This window comes from Euprymna scolopes, chromosome 4 (assembly GCF_053919585.1).
Source record: "Euprymna scolopes isolate OS-2025 chromosome 4, ASM5391958v1, whole genome shotgun sequence".
Classification (NCBI taxonomy): Eukaryota; Metazoa; Mollusca; class Cephalopoda; order Sepiida; family Sepiolidae; genus Euprymna; species Euprymna scolopes.
This window is the reverse complement of record NC_136485.1, coordinates 169,327,696-169,345,294: the sequence shown is the minus strand read 5'-3', so window position 1 is coordinate 169,345,294 and position 17,599 is coordinate 169,327,696. Positions and strand designations below refer to the sequence as shown.

The 17,599-nt window shown below is 42.8% G+C and overlaps 2 protein-coding genes across 2 annotated transcripts in view; one reads left to right on the top strand and one right to left on the bottom strand.

Moving 5' to 3' along the window:
* The window catches only part of LOC145270138 (protein mono-ADP-ribosyltransferase PARP12-like), a 96,644-nt gene extending 85,130 nt beyond the window's left edge, over positions 1-11,514 (bottom strand). The window contains exon 1 of the mRNA XM_080125748.1: positions 10,255-11,514. Coding sequence (XP_079981874.1) covers positions 10,255-11,378 — 1,124 coding nt within the window. The 5' untranslated portion in view covers positions 11,379-11,514. The remainder of the gene's footprint in view (positions 1-10,254) is intronic.
* LOC145270142 (protein mono-ADP-ribosyltransferase PARP12-like) overlaps positions 10,683-17,599 on the top strand; it is a 56,112-nt gene continuing 49,195 nt past the window's right edge. Inside the window, exon 1 of the mRNA XM_080125755.1 lies at positions 10,683-10,793. Coding sequence (XP_079981881.1) covers positions 10,768-10,793 — 26 coding nt within the window. The 5' untranslated portion in view covers positions 10,683-10,767. The remainder of the gene's footprint in view (positions 10,794-17,599) is intronic.

Genomic DNA, 17,599 nt, shown 5'->3' with positions numbered 1-17,599 from the left:
TCCCTGCTTTATTTTTCTGGTACTAGAGTATCTCCAAGTCAATCCCCCCCACTCCTACCTTACACCTTTTTTGTTTTTATCCCGGTTCACCTCCCCTCCCCCTGAACACTCGGGGGTCACCTTCCCCATCCTCCTCCGCATCATTTTCTCCCTGATCCCAGTAAGCATCTCCCCAATTCCATATAGGGATCATCTGCTTGTTTTCGGTTCCCTGGAAAACAGTGGATGATCTATTTCTTAGATGTGGGAAGGGCGGGCAAACTTACTAACACACCCCAGTAGGTATTATATTTGGTTTGAAAATTCTACCTTCACGGACAATTGAACATTTTCTAGTTTTTCCCCCTCCTACCACGATCTCTGTTTTGTACTTACATATAATTTTCAAGAACTTTTCAACTTTTATACACATGTGCACATACACTCACACAATAAATTTATACATATATACATTAAAAAAAAAATGCATACACAAACACGAAAATACCTTTAGAACGATCCAATGTTTTGTTTATTTATTTATCTTTTGGGCAAAAACGATGAGGATATTAAATAGTTTTAACTCCACTGAGTGATTGAGGTATTATGGTGAATGTTGCCAGTCAAGAGTATTCTTCCAAATCCATCGTAATAGCGTTAGTCACAAAGACCCTGCACCCCTCCTCTCCACAATTTCTTATAGAGCCTTGTGCCTAAGTTTGTTGTTTAATCTTTTTTATTTTTTCAAATTTTTGATTGAAAAATGTAAATTTTGACGACAATAAACTTTATAAATTTGATTAATCTGGAAATATTTCCCTTATATCAGACAATTGCTATTTAAATTGGACAAGGGGAGCTGCCCCCCCCCCCAACATCTTGGAAAAATAAAAATAAAAACCCCGCAGTCAAAGTTGACCTCATTAAGACATTAAAACGTGCACCTGCAAATTCTAAGTTATTAAATAAATTCAAACGTATTTCCGTTAGTATGTCGCATTTTTTTTTTTTTTTTTCACACTTTAATTTCCAACTTTGCCTCAAGGGTTCGGGTTCGATCCTCATACTCACGTACCAAAACTTTTTATTTTATTTTAAACCCCCCTCCCCGGAGTTTTGATTTACCTCCAAACACCCGGCCAACGGCGGGTACCCCCCGCTAGTTAAATATAAAGCAGGTATACTTGTGTATTTGTAAATGTTTTTAGCTAAAAATTTAAAATTACGAGGGAAGGGTCACGCTGACATTTTACGGGAAACCGTTGTAGTTTTGAAAGTTTCTACGAAATTTAACTTTCATTTCCGTTAAAAAGAAATGTCACAATTCTTAGAACTGTGTACAACTTTCGTTTTCTAAATATAGTCATGAGAACTGCGCCAACATAAAGTTAATTCCGATTAAAATTCCTTTCTTTTAAATATTAGTAGACCATCCTAGAAATATACTGTTATCTTTTGTTTCGGGGGGGGGGGGGGTAGCACGATCAATGTCTAATCCCTTGGCCTTTTGGGTCAAGATCAAAGTGTAGTATCTGTTCTCTGATACATACACAGCGATAGGCAGTGTTGTTCTGGCGACACATTCTCGTGGCCGGCGAGCTTGTTGGGTAGCGTTCTGTCCGCACCCCCACTTTGTCTGTCTTTCTCTGCTCTCCCCCCTCCCCCACGGGGGGGGATCCGAGCTGATAATTTACGACCTTCCCGCGAGGGAGGGTCGGAAACACTTTCTCTCTTCCCTCCACTAACTTCCCACTCCCTCTCTCAGTTCTATCTCCCCTCTTGCCGCCTTTGGCGCCACTTCTTTTTGGCGCCAAAGTCGGCTCCCAATTTGGACGCCGACTCCACGTCACTCATTTTGGTGAATTTATACAGGGAAGAGAGAGCTTTTATTCAAAAATGGACACCCCCAGCCCGGGGACCACCAATACAGATACCCCCAGCCAGGAGGCTACCACAAGAAAAACTGCTCCCCAAGAGGACGGCTCCCCAACAGGGGAAGCAAAAAGCAACGGGGCATACCGCCCGGACACTAAACCAAAGGACGCCCCTCAGAAGGGAGAAAACTCACCAGCAGCTCCCCAAGAGGGCGACTCCCCAAAAAGGGGAGAAAAAACAATGTTGGACGGGGCATCCCGTTCCGGCAACAAAAATCAAGAGGCAGTAGCCCCAAAGGACGATAAGGGAGACAGTGCTCCCCAAGAGGGCGACTCCCCACAAAGGGGAGAAAAAACAATGTTGGACAGGGCATCCCGCTCTGACTACAAAAATCAAGAGGCAGTAGCCCCAAAGGACGATAAGAGAGACAGTGCTCCCCAGGAGGGCTACTGCCCCAAAAGGGGAGCAAATCAAGAAAACGAGGGGGCATACAGCCTAGACCTCCCCAAAACAAAAGGGGCAAAAGCTCCCAAGGACAATAAAGAGGACAACGCTCCCCAGGAGGCCGACTCCCCAAAAAGGGAAGTATTTCCTGGAAGAAGTATAGAGCAGGGAGAGTCGGTCCCAAAGGAAAGCGGAAAGGGAAATGCGCCTCAAAATAGCAACCCTTCCGCCAAGGAACAGCAAAAACAGTCCAACCTCACCAAAGATCCAACACCAACAAGAGGGTCGGCATGGGGGAAGACTGTAGAGAAGCAACTGTCCTCTCAAGAGTATAGAGACTTGTACTTGACCAAGTACAGACAATACATAGAGGGGGCAGAAATTAAACCAGTGCCAGGCGCTTGGGAGGCAATCGAAGACAGAGTGCTCTCCCTCATCATCTCGGATATGCCGGAAAACCGCCTCCTAGGGATGAAAAAGGAAGACATGGCAGGGCTCCTACACAAGCTAAACATCCCGGTATTATACCTGTACCAGAGGAGCTACGCCATGTGGGACATCCTCCTACCCATCAAGGAAGATGCGGAGAGACTCTCCCTACAGGAAATTAAGTATGGGAGAACAAAACTAAAGCCCGAATACCAGGGCAGGACAAGGACCCGGGTGCAGGTATTCAATGTACCTATGCAAATATCAGCAGAAATCCTGGGATCCTTCTTCACACAGTTCGGCGAGGTGGAAAAAATAACCCCAGTGCGGTCGAAAACCGGCATGCACTTGGGCAGCTACACTGTGGCCATGAGGCTAAAGAAAGAAGGCTTCCAGGCGATACCAGCACAGCTGACATTTAAGGAGGCAACTATGACAGTAGTAGTGGAGGGGCGTCGTCCGCACTGCTGGTTTTGCCAAAAACAGGGTCACATGGCCAAGAGCTGCCCTCAAAGGTCAAATCCTACTCAAGTGACACTAAAGGCGGTCCCAACCTCTGAGACAGCACCAGTGTCCAAACAGGCTGTCACAACTCCTGCAACCAGAGCACCAACCCCAGCACCGAGGAAACCCAAAACTGTGCAGGAGCCCAAAGGGGAGGAATGGATCACGGTAATGAGGCGGAAACGGAAGCTCACAATCCCATCTGCCACCGTCCCACAACCAACCCAACAACAGAGGCAGCAACAACAACAGCAGCCTCCACAACAGCCGCAGCAACAGCCATGGCAGCAGACACAGCAGCAGCAGCCAAACCAGCCGTTGAACCAGCCGCAGCAACAACATCAGCTGCCGCGGCCAATTCCACAACCAATGCCACGAAAACAGCAGCAACAACAAAAACAGCAGCAACAGCCAGAACAGCAGCAACAAAAACGGCTGCAGCAACCAGAAAAGCAACAGCATCAACCGGAGAAACAACAATTAGAGGAGCAGCAACAACCAACGGTCCCCACACCAATTGAGACGGGGATCAAGCGAAGAAAACACTGCTCCTCTGAGGATGAATCTGCTAGTGAGAGGGAGAGGAACTCAACCTCACCACTCCCCGGTTCATTCAAAAGAATAAAAAAGAAAAGGAAAGGGGAAGAAAAGGCAGCCCCCACTCCCTGTGAGCATACACCACCTCTAACAACAACACAACCCACTTCCACCCCCATACCACATACTGCACCAACACTAGACACCGCACTAACACCAACACCAACATCAGACACCGCACCAACACCAACATCAGACACCGCACCAACACCAGACACTGCACCAACACCAGACACTGCACCAACACCAACACCAGACACCGCACCAACACCAACACCAGACATCACACCAACACCAGACACCGCACCAACACCAACACCAGACACCACACAGACACTCGTCCCCACACCAATGCAAATTGAGCCGCCATCCCAGAAAGAAAAGAATGAACCCGGGAGGGGGAGAGACCCTTCAGATTCTCCCACTTACGGACTCACTCCAACAGGGACTCTCGCCCTCGAAACGAGAGAGGAACTTTGTTCTGTAGACCCCCTGTCTGTGGCAATGGGCGTACCACACCGGCAGAGAAAAAATTTAAAACCTCTGCTGGACTGCCAACAGATAGGGGGAAAAGACGTTAATGTCCCCTCTAATTTCCCGGACGCCCCACGGCTAACAACTTTCGTCAGGCTTCCTGAGGCCTGCAAAACCAACGTGTGGACAATGCTGGAAGCCGCTGAAGGGGCTGGTCCGGGAATTGAACTGATTAGGAAAAATGACCCTTCCCTTGAGGAACTCGCAAAACAATGCAAGGGAAGGGTCCCAGTGTTGGTCCATCCGTCACTCTATAGGGCCCTTAAATTGACTTACCCTTTGGATGTTGGCGGCATTGTGAGAGAAGGTCAGGACATGAAAAACCTGACCACCTTGAGCATTGCACACAACGTCGGTGTCCTTTCCCCGGCTGACTTCGGAGCTGAGTGTAACACACCTTAAGGTAGGTACCATGGCTTTGAATTTGGCTAGTCTGAATGCGAGGGGCTTGAGATCATCGGGCCGGGCGGCTCGCCTCCGGCACGACCTCTTGTCCCTGGGAGTGGATGTCGCTGCGATTCAGGAGACGCATTTCGTTTCCTCTGTGGACTGTCAGGTGCTGGCCCGAGACTTTGAGGTTTTCTCAGCATATGGCAGCCCGCGGGGGAAGGGAGTTTCCGTGCTGGTTAAACGTACCCTGTCGGCGACGGTCGACGTTGTCCATAGAGATGCAGTGGGTAGGCTGGTTGTGGCCGATGTTGCCATAAAAGATTCTGTGTTTTGGGTGATTGCGGTTCATGCGCCCAGCACCGCTCGTGAGAGGGTCTCATTCTTCAGTCAGCTTGACGCGTTTGTAGATTGTCGGAAGCGGGTAGTGCTAATGGGGGATTGGAATTCCATCTTAGACCCCGACATAGATAAGGTAGGAGGCGGAGCTAGAGGATCGGAGAGGTGCGAGTCCAGCCTGGCTGATCTGATGGCTAGATGCGGTCTGGTCGACAGGTTTCGGGTCGAGCATCCAGGGCGGGAGATGTGGACGTGGACCAATAGTGTTTCCTCCTATCCAAATACTTATTTGGACAGGATGTTAGTTAGGAGAGGCGAAGTAGACTTCTTATCTTGTCCCACGTTCACTTGGCTAGGCCAGACGGACCATAAATTAGTTATGGCCCGGCTGAAGCTAGGAAATAGGCCTAAGTTAGCGGGGTACTGGAAGTTAAACACCTCCCTTCTGGAGATACAAGACTTCCAAGATCAGTTAAGAGAATTGATTAAGAAGGCACTAGTGGGGGCGGTTACCGGGAGTAAGTGGTGGTTAGGTCTCAAAGCCAAGATCAGAAGCTTCTCCGTCAAGTATGCCCAGCGCCTCGCACTAGATAAGGCCAAGACGAAGAAGAAGCTAGAGCAGAAACTAGCCCAGGCTACGGGGGAGGGTGATAGGGTTAGTCAGGAACTAGCTAAGCAGGACCTTCTACGCGAGACTAGCGAGCGTTACGAAGGCCAAGTAGTTAGAGCTAGGCTTAGAAAGATAGGCAACGAAGCAGTCAATTCTGATGCAGACGTGCGCCGTGAGGTTTCTAGGCGTGGCTCGGACAAATACATTGCAAAAATCAAACATCCGAATGGACGCACCCTGGAATCGACTCGGGAGATCTGCGAGGGGTTTCGAGAACATTTCGAGGAGCGTTTTACGCAGCAGCCCAATCTTCCGGTCCTTGAGTTTAGCGACTATTTGGCCGACTCTCCCCGCCTCGAGGCGGCTAGAGCGGCTAGTTGCGAGGGCCGGGTGACGGAGCGGGAGGTCTTTACTGCGCTGAAGCAGGTCAGCTGTGACAGATCGCCAGGACTTGATGGTCTGCCATACGAACTGTACTTGAGGCTGTCGCCCATGTTTCTGCCTCTTCTGACGGATATGTTCAACCATTGGTTTGCTCAGGGATCCATCCCAGGGCAGGTGACCAAGGGAGTGATCACATTGCTGAAGAAAGGTGACGGGCATGGAGGGGAAGAGTTAGACGACTACAGGCCCATAACTCTGCTAAACACAGAGTTGAAGATTTTGGCCAAGGTCCTGTCGAATCGGCTGCAGGTTGTTATCGACGAGTTGGTTGAACCGGAACAGAACTACGCTGTGAAGGGGAGATCGATTCAGAACAACTTGCACCTGATCCGCATGATCCTAGAGGGGGGAATAGATGACGACACGGAAGCCGCGCTGATAAACTTAGATCAGTCCAAAGCTTTCGATAGGGTCGACCATCGTTTCCTGGCATCTGTCTTAGAGGCCGCCGGTTTTAAACCGGACTTTTGCAAGTGGATCTCCATAATGTATCGACAGCCCATGGCTGTCGTGCAAGTGAACGGAAAGCGCTCGAAACCCTTTGTTATCTCTCGGTCGGTTCGTCAGGGTTGTCCGCTGTCGCCCCTGCTTTATGTCCTGGCTTTGGAGCCTCTTCTCCGCAAGCTGAGACATGGGAAGGCAAATTCGGCCCTGCGCGGAATGGCTCTGCCTGGCGGCACAGCTGCCAAGGTATCCGCGTTCGCCGATGATGTCACGATCTTCGTGTCGGGCTTCAGAGACATTGAGGTCGTGTCGGAGGCACTCACACAGTACGAAAGAATTACAGGGGCCAAGATAAACCGCAACAAGTCGGTAGGACTGCGGTTGGGCGCATGGAGTGGCAACGCAAACCTCCCTGCGCCCTTCAGCTGGACAAATGGCCCGGTCCGGATCCTCGGCGTGTGGTTCGGACCGGGTCTCCAGCTTGACAAGAATTGGTTGGAGGTAAGGTCAAAGGTGGAGGCTGCAGTCAATTCGTGGCTTCCTAGGAAACTTTCCTTAAAGGGTAGAGCTGAGGCGTGCGCCACTTACGTCTTTCCTCTCATCCTTTACCGACTGGCCGTACTTCCCCTGCCTGCACAACACCTAAAAGCTCTTGTCGAACTCTTGTCCTCGCTCCTTTGGGACAGAGGAAGACACTGGATGAGCAGACAGGTCTGTATTCAACGTCCGTGTGAGGGAGGCTTGGGAATGCCGGACTTGAAGTGTCATCGAGATGCTGAGAGGCTGGCCTTCCTGAGCCACTATATGCAGGAGGACCAACCGTGGCACCCCGTGGTTACTGCCGCCTTCCCCGACCTCGTTCTCGACCCTTCCATCGAGAGCCATCGCAGGCCGCGGGGAGAATCTGCCTACATGAAAGAGTGCCGAGCCGCGCTAAAACGACTACCAAGGTCCAGTGACCTTGTGACTGCTACCCGTAGGGAACTCCACAGGGATCTAGTGAAGGGGGCCGCTGACGACCCGCTATGCGCGCGTTTGGGGTGGCAGCAGAGTGAGATCCGCTCCGCGTGGAGCTGGGCGCCAGGTTCGAGTCATCTGAACAATTCGGAGTTCTCTCTGACCTGGCGATTGGCCCGAAATGCACTTCCACTCAACAACATACAATGCAGTTCTGGGTTTCTGGAGTCGCCTGATTGTCCCCGTTGTGGGACAACGGCTGTGGAAACTACGGATCACGCTTTCTTCGATTGCCGCGAACTCCGCCAGTACTGGTCGTATGTCAGTGGGGTGACGGCTCGCATCGATCCTGAGCATCCTCGCCCAATTATTGTATCCAATGTTGTGGACAACGTGAGGCCGCCGTGGGACCGGGAAAGACAAATGGTCTACGTTACGATTCTGGCCGTGGCGAGAATGGTGATTTGGACGTCGCGTCTGCAAGGTTGCCGGGGGGTGTTGTCTTTTTCTGATCAAGATCTGATCGCGTTCTTTAAACACCAACTACGGGTGAAGATCAGATGTGATAGAAGAAGGCTGCATCGCGCGGCATTTGACAGAAGATGGATACATGTGGCAAGTCTGTGTGTACGAAGAGGAGCCAAATTTGAATACGTGTTCCCCGCCTAGGTGTGGAACGCGCAGTTCTGTAAAGTTAAATTAAACAAGTAGTCTCTCAGCTAGCTGAGTGTGTGTTCCATCCCTCCCCGATTAGGAAGCCTCCAAGATCCCCATCCCCTCTTACCTGCAATTTTTGTTTTCACCCCTTCCTCTAAATTTTACCCATCTTGGAGAAAAAGAAATACAAACTAACCTCCATCCCTTACCCACAAAATTTTCTTTTCTCCATTCACCCCCATCTAGAGGGCATCCCCACCTAGAGACTGACCCGCAGAAGCGAGGTTCCTTTTACAAACCTAGTGGAACGGGCAGTCTATCAACTAGACGGGGTTGGGAGGGTCCTACTAATCACCTTTTGTTTTTTCTTCCCCCTCCCTCGACACAAATGAATTATTGTTACCATTTTATTGTTATCTTTTTTGTTTTTACACGTCAATAAAAAATGTTTTAAAAATTGGGAGTTACTAGGACGTCCCCCAATATGAAAGGGTGAATGCGGTATTATGGTGAAAGAAGATACTAGCTGGGAGAAACTTTTGACTTTGTTTAGTTCTGGAGTGACAAGGATGACCAACGACCCCCAAAATCCCCCCTTTTGAGTTGGCCATGTGCCTAAGTTTTTTGTTCATCGTTGATTTTTTTTCTGTATTTTTTTAACATGAATAAAAGATTTAATATCTCAAAGTGTAGTATCTGTTCTTCAGATGCTGCACTTCAAGTTCTTGTTCTCTGTCAGTGGAGGAGGAATCCTTCACGACTGAGACAATTTTTATTTTTGTTCCTTTTCTCCACATTAAAAAACGACCCTGGTGTCTAACTCTGTCCCGTGGGGAGACATTGTAAATAGGAACTCTAAACAGACTTTTACAATGACAACGTTTAAAGGTTTTCGGGTAAAACTATACAAACACCGTGACAGCGAATTAACCCTAACCCTAACACTAACCCTAACCCCAACCCTAACCCTAACCCTAAACCTAACCCTAAACCCTAACCCTAACCCTAACCCTAATCCTAACCCTAACCCTAACGCTGTCACGGTGTTTGTATAATAATACCGGTTTTCGAGGGTACTGGAAACGAATATAACATTTAAAAGTGGCGCAGAAAAATAGTTTCCATGATATGAAAAAAAAAAGGGCAGTCGTGCAGTTAAGTCCCGGCAAAGTTCGACAACTCTAGAAGAGTCACATCAGTATTGTACACCGTCAAATCACGAATATTACGAATTATTAGTTTTTAAATAAAAATTATTAAAGTTTTAAATAAAAAAAATATGTAATTAATATAAAAAAATTATTTGGGTTTGTATTACTGTACACATAGATTCGAAAAAGTTGTCAAAAAACAAATATATAACAAATAAATGTTATCAAAGGCAAGATAAGTTACTTTTCTACCAAACTGGATATAATTTTCGTGTTTTTATTCAATTTAACATGTTTATTCAGCTCGAAAAGCATACAGTGTTTACCGATGTATTGGAACATTCAAGATGGCGACCGATTCTCTCTTTAACATGGTAAGTTTGGAAAAAGGTGTAGTAAATAATAAACTAGACAAAATACTGTTAGAAATTCGCTCAATATATGTTACCGTGACATAACTTGACATATATTCGGTGGTTTTTAATAGTATTTTGTCTAGTTTATTATTTATAACATCTTTTCCCGAACTTACCGTGTTAAAGAGAGAATCGGCCGCCATTTTGAATTTTCCAATACATCGGTAAACACTGTATGCTTTTCGAGCTGAATAAACATGTTAAATTGAATAAAAACACGAAAATTATATCCAGTTTGGTAGAAAAGTAACTTATCTTGCCTTTGATAACATTTATTTGTTATATATTTGTTTTTTGACAACTTTTTCGAATCTATGTGTACAGTAATACAAACCCAAATTACTTTTAACTATAACTAATTTTTTGATATATTACTATTTTCGACATGACATTTAAGCACTTAATAATGTTTTCACCTGAAATGTGTTGGTTGAAAAGATCACCGATGTAAAAAAGCACCAAATAAAGTTATTTTGTTAAAACTTACCCGCTAATGCCCGAAACAAGTTGTTCGCTGAAAAGACTGCAGTATTTTTTTTCGAGCTCTTCATTTGTCCGCGGATCAAAATCTTTCCAATCATTCATTTCGAAATCGATCTTATATTGCCATTGATACGGAGATGACCGATGGTGATGTTTGCAGTCAGAATTCGAACAATATTTAAAGGCCAGAAAATTCATACAGATATTGGTGGTAGTCGCGACATGTTTCATTTGGTCGTCGCGTTTTCTTTTATCATCCCGTTTTTGATAAGGTTGTTTTCGTTGGCGACCCCTTCCGATTGTCGACAAATTAGTTAGAGATTTAGACGGAAAAAGTATTTTACGGTCTCCAGTTTCTGTCTTCGATTGGGCATCGATGCTGGTACGACGGATATCAGAGGCCAATCCCACTTTTCTCAGACTCGTAGGGGAGGACAATTCGCTTGCAGAATACATATGTCGTAATTTCTGGAGGCCTTCGGGTATATCAGTTATATAAATACCGTAATTCCTCAATATGGCTAAAATTTTACCATCAATCAGGTGAGAGAGATTACAATTCTTCTTATAGGGACATCGGTCGATAATAAATCGTTTACAGATATGTAGGAAACTGCAGTTTTTCTTCTCACATTTGTTTGAATTAAAATTCCAACAAATTGGGGGCAGGGTCTGCTGGTGCCGATTTTCGGGTTTCCTGAATAAGCATCTCAGTTGGTCCTCGTTTAGAAACTGCAAATGGTGTTTACGTAGAACGTTGTCGTTGTGGTGATCTTTAAAATCGTGATTGAATCTACATTCCCTCGGGCATCTGAATTCTTCAGTCAAGATGAAGAACCTACAAAGATGTAGTTTAGAGCACCTCCCTCGACAGGATCCTGGTTCCTTGCAGTGTTTATCACACAAAGTGACTCGTGTGGTGCCTACAATGGCGTTATTATTTTTAAGCCTGAAATATGCCGAGTGGAAATTTAACCATTCTTTTATATCCTCGTCTGTATTTAAAATATTTGGTGGGGAATTTGACCGAACAAAGCGGATGGCATCCCTAATTGGCAGTTCGCCGTTTTCTTCGTATAAGTTTTTCATAAAAATTGGAATCATATACATACATTTCGAATAATCCATGACGAGAAAGAGTCCTTTATTATTGTTATTTTTTTGTTTTGAAAAAAGAAAAATCGAATGAATTTATGAAATGATCAATGTTTCGTCCCTATTTCAGAGGACATCTCCATGATATTAAAAGGAAAAATGCAAATATATATATATATATATATATATATATATATATATATATATATATATATATATATATATATATATATATATTTTTATTAACGCAAAATGTGGGTTTGAAAGATTTCCTGTCTGTGTGTGCGGCTTACGACCTTTAAATACAGAATGGGACGGTCCACAGAGTAAAGAGAAGAACTTGTTACTTGGAAAAAGGAAGGGTGGGTTTTCCGTGAATCATCGGATATTGAAAGCGTACGAAGTAAAAGGTGGCGAGATATATTGTTAGCTAACTTGAAAGATCTATCGATTTCAACGGAAAAACTTTTTTTATCGCTCACATGATTGATAATGAGAGAGAGAGAGAAAGAGAGAGAGAGAGAGAGAGAGAGAGAGAGAATCAGCGAAACTTTTGTCAATAAACTTTTAACGTTTTCATACATAAAGTAAATTTAAGATTTTTAAAAAACGATTTCATCAGTCTCTGTATTTAATGTGACTAATAAACAAGCTCTCCCGTATTTGTTTTTTTTTTTTTGTTTTTTTTTGCCTATACGTAACTTGGTTAATAGCTGGTGGCCGTGCGTGCTAATACATAGATTAATCGAATATATTTTGAAATAAGTAATAATAAAAAACAAACAAACATGAAATATGGAAAATTAAAACAATTTTTAAAATCTTCTTAAAAAATAACATTGTAAACACGAATATATTTCACAGTTATTTTCCTCTGATCCGTTCAGTTATTTTTGTTTTTGTTTATTTTCGGGCTTACAGTTTTTCGTTTAGTTTCATTTTGTTTTAATGACGTCACAACATAAAGTTGGTTTTACATTCAACCACCACTAACTTAACCTAAAATATATTTTTTATCTAATTCTCTCTTTTTCTCTTTATTTGTTTCCTCATTCTCTTTCTCTCAATCTTTCTTTTTCTCTGCCGTATCTCTCCCCTCTCTCTCACTCTCTTTCTCCTTCTCTCTTTCACTCACTCGTTCCTTCTGTCTTCTTTTCTCCTTCTCACCCTCTATTTGTATTCCTCACTTTCCCACTCTCTTTCTGCTCATTTCCTCTTAACCTTTTTCTTTCTTTCTTTTTCCCATGGTCTCTATATATCTGTTTTTCTCCTGTTTCTTCTAACCTCTCACTCTTTTTCTCCTCCTCTTATTCTCCCCCCCCCCTCTCTCTGTCTTTGTTTATCTCTTGTTTCTTCTAACCTTTCCTTCTTTTTCTCCTACTCCTCTCCCCTCTCTTTCTCCCCTTCTCTCTCCACTTTCTCTTTCTGTTTCTTCTTCCGCTTTCTCTCTCTGTCTCTCTTCCGTTTCCCCCGTACTGTCCCTCTCTTTCTCCCCTTCTCTGTTCCTCTCTTTCCCCTCTCTCTACCCCCCTCCCAAATAAACTTACAAACAAAAATAAAAGTAAATAAAAAAAATTATTTTGTTTCTTGATCTCCAAACATAATACAATGATGATGCAAATGGCGCAGTTGTTAGCAGTGCGAGTGCGGAGGCACTTCTGCATTTTAGCCTTTTTACTTTATTGCCTGTTAAAATAGAGCCGACAGATTCGTTTTGTTGTTGTTTTTTGTTTATTTTTTTGTTTTTATCTATTTTGCTGTTTTAAGCAAAAACAATATTACGGACTTAATTGTCATGTCGAAAATAGTAATATATCCCAAAATTACGGAAATTCATATAATGCTAATATGAAGAGTTACTCTACCCTCCAAAATTCCTTTAAAATTACCACTTTTATAGGTTTTCGGGGTCGCTGAAAACCAAAATAACGTTTAAAATTACGGCAAATTAGTAGTTTCCAAGATATGAAGAAATGTATGTTTTAAAAATCTGGGGGATCACTTTTCGATAATAATTTAACGTAAAATGAGCACCCACTTTGTGGCCACGATTTTTTTTTTTCGAGAGGGGGGGGAACTTTCGGTAAATATTTAGATACGTTACAACAGAACACCGACCACTGTAATTTGTTTTTTTTATGGGTAATCGAGGTCGCTGACAACGGATCTGATAATCAAACCCGGGGTAAATTTACCGTTTTAGTTTTACCGAAATAGTTCGTGGTCTCAGGGGTTAATACCATGCAAACGGTAAATCCCGGGTTTGATTATCAGATTCGTTGTCAGCGGCCTCGATTACCTCTAAAAAAAAAAAAAACAATTAGAGTGGTCGGTGTTCTGTTGTAACGTATCTGAAAATATTTACCGGACTTTCTTTCCACCCTCGGAAAATCGTTTAAAATTACCACTAACTTTTAAAATTCCAGGAAACAAGTAGTTTCCAAGATATGAAGAAATGCACTCACTTTATGGCCACTTTTTTTTTAGGCGTGGTGGGAGGGAGGAGACTGCCGGTTTGTTTTTCATTCCTTTTTTGGTGGGGGATATTCAATTATAGAACTTGTATAGTTTTTTTAACAGGTGCTTATACAGTTTAATTAACTGTTTTGAGCAGAAGAACTGTTTACTATTTTACAAAAATTCTGTTTACATTTGATGGGAGACGGTGGAGGGGCGGGGGTGTTGTGGCGGCCGCTTCTGCTCAGTTAATGTCGGCGCGTTTCTTACGTTAAAACGGTTAATTGAACTGCATAAGCACCTATTAAAAAACTATACAAGTTCTATAATTGAATATCCCCCCCCCCTCTAAAAAAAGAACGAAAAACAAACCGGCAGTCGTCCTCTCAAAAAAAAAAAAAAAAAAAAGTGAGTGCATATCTTGGAAACTACTTGTTTCTTGGAATTTTAAATGTTAGTGGTAATTTTAGAGGATTTTCCGAGGATGGAAAGAACCCCCCCCCCCCCGGAAAAAATCGTGGCCACAAAGTGGGTGCTCATCTTACGTTAAATTAATATAGATAAGTGATCCCCACTTTTTAAAAACTAACATTTCTTTATATCTTGGAAACTACTCGTTTGCCGTAATTTTAAATGTTATTTTCATTTTCAGCAACCCCGAAAACCTTGAAGAGTGGTAATTTTCAAGGAATTTTCAAGGGTGGAGTAATTCTTCATATTTACCCTAATATGTTTTCTTAGTAAAAAAAAAAAAAAAAAAAAAAAATGTCTATCGCTAATGTCGGCGTAATCTAAATTTTGCTTTTCGAGTTATGTCTCCTGTCTGTGAACTATCTATTTATAACATCTAAGAAAAATGCAATTTTACCCAATTTTCCGTAAAAATGACTTTTAACTTTCACTAACTTTCTACTCGATGAATTTTCAAAAATTTGGGATATATTACTATTTTCGACATGACAATTAAGTACATAGTATTGTTTTTGTTTAAAACGACATTTTTTTTTTTTTTTTAAATAACCGATCTACCGATTCTATCTCCACAAGTAATCTTTGCGGCGGACGTTAATCGAGAGTGCTCCCTCCTCTAAATTCCACAATTTTTACTTTTTTTAAATTACTTTTTTCCCTGTTAATATCATCGATTAGAGACTTAAATTTCAGATTATAAAAAAATGTTTCATAACTTTTCACGTGGGGGTTCAGTTTTCAATTATAACGTTTGACGGAATTTTGGGGTCGTCACCAAAATCTGTTTTTTAAGGTAACAAATAGAAAGAGAAAAAAAAAAGAAAAGCAAAAATAAACAAGTAAAGCCAATATTCCGGGGATGGGAAACTAGAGAAATGAGCAAATGAAATACAGACATGAAATGAGATTAAAATGATCCAAATTTATTTAAAAGAAAATAAAATGTTATGATTGCTTTTATTTCCCAAAGCTCAGATTTTAAAAACCTTTGAAAAAAAAAAAAAAAACAAATACAAAAAAAAAAACAAATACAAAAAAAAAAAATCTTACGTGAAAGAAAGGCTGAAATGAAAAACACATACAAAAAAAAAAAAAATTATTTCTTTCAAGTCTTTAAATTCAGTCCTTTAACAAAAACGTTCTTTTTTTGTTTTCCAGGAAAGAAAACATGCTATTCTCTATGTATACAAGAGCCAGGTACGTCCAAGGATGGAATACTGTTGCCACATCTGGGCAGGAGCTGCTAGAAAGGACTTGTCCTGCCTTGATAGAGTTCAAAATAGACTTCGTAGCCTCGTAGGAGATGTCCTTTTCTCCTCCTTGCAACCTCTATCTCACAGAAGAGATGTTGCGAGTTTGTCTCTGATGTATCGTTATTTTTATGGAAAGTGTTCGACTGAGCTTCAATCTATGGTCCCCCCTCGCCAAACTTTCACAAGAAACACTATCAATAATTCCCCCCACTCTTTATCTGTGCCTAAACCTAAACGTAGATTCCAAAGCTTCTTTCTTAGAACTGCACGCCTGTGGAATTGTCTTCCGTTTTCCTGCTTTCCGGCTGACTACAATATGGTTGTGTTCAAGTCTAAAGTAAATAAGTTCTTGATGAGCCGTTCCATATAAGTTATCAAATTTACCAAATTTTCATTACTAATGATTACTATATTGTCCAATTTCTACTGTACACTCTTTAACCCTTATCCTTGAGTGGCCTCTGGGCCTTGATAATGTGGTGATGCCTATGTAAAAAAAAAAAAAATGCAAGACAGAGTTGCAAAGTTCTTTTAAAGTTTTTTTTCCTTCTTCTCCTCTGTCTCTCTTTTTTTTTTACATAACAAACGAAACCATCAAAAGGTTTTTTTTACATTAATTGTAGGCATAGATCGATTCATACCATCTAACAATTTTTTAAAAATTCCAACAAAAACCTAACAGCCAGCCATGGTTCTCCCCAGAATGTGCTGCTGCCATCGCGCACAGAAATCACTTTTTCCATAACTACCAACGTAATAGATGCACTGAGACTAAAGCTGCTTTCAGGAACGCCAAGCAACCACTGTAAAAGAGTAATAAAAAATGTAAGAGAGCTATATGCCCAGTCTGTTAAATCCAAAGTAGCTGATCAGCGGCTTGGTTCCCAAATAACAAATAGGATCCTGAATAGAAGTGTGTGTTCTATCCCAACCATTATCAACGGACCAGAGGTCATCTTCTCAGCTTCAGACAAGGCCAAACTATTTGCCAAAAACTTTGCAGTTAATTCTACCCTATGCGACGAAGGCCATCAACTCCCCATATTTCCTCCTATAACACAGAACACGCTAGGTAACATACAAATATCTGTGCATGAGGTCGCCAAGCTAATCAAGAACCTTGATTCCATTTACAGCAACACATCAAAGGCCATAAATGACAAAGCTCTCTCTGATTCTCTCTCCTCTGATCTCGAACGAGTGGTTCAGTGGGGGAAGACGTGGCTGGTTACCTTTAATGCATCTAAAACCAAACTCCTATCTTTACATCATCAACGCTCTGATCCCCATCTGGCATCAATTGAAATGGATGGCTCTCATCTAGGGGAGGCTCCATGTTTTGATAAGCTTCTGGGATTGACCTTTACTCCTGATCTTAAATGGAATACGTACATGAAATCTGTTGCCAAGGCTGCTGGAAAAATGGTGGGATCCTTCTATCGATCCAGTATATATCTCACTGCTGATGCAATTCTCTATCTATATAAGAGCCAGATACGTCCAAGTATGGAGTACTGTTGCCACATATGTGTGTTTGGAGGTGTATGTTAAACAAAAAAAAAAAAAGTGGTAGTAGGAAGGCAGGCTCGAACCCTTACCGCGAAGGAGGAAAAGAATGGGAAAAAAAGAGACTGTGGGGAGTTGAGCAGCGAGATGTCTGTTCACATTACATTTAAATTTCTGCAAGATAGTACAGTCAGGGAAATAATAAAGTCACCAAATACATGTACTTGTGCGCTAGTGTCGATGGAGAGTGCTGTGTCTATGCTGTCAGAGACTTTGTTTATTATGGTGCAGTCTTGGGTCGAGGGAGAGCGGTAGAGAAAGTAAAAGTAGCTAATGTTGTGTTGCATGATTAGTCTAAAGCACATAAAGTCTTGATCATCCGATTCTAGGTTTGTTTCTCTAGTCAAGGGGAGGGTGTTACGAATGTAGGCTCCGTGCATATGTCTGTCAGAGTCCTTACGGCAGAGTGGGAGATATCCAGGTATGTTAAAGTAGTTAGAGGGGATGGAGGAGTGTAGGTTAGTCTCACTTAGTGCTAAGATATCCGAGGTATGTGTTAGGAGACAT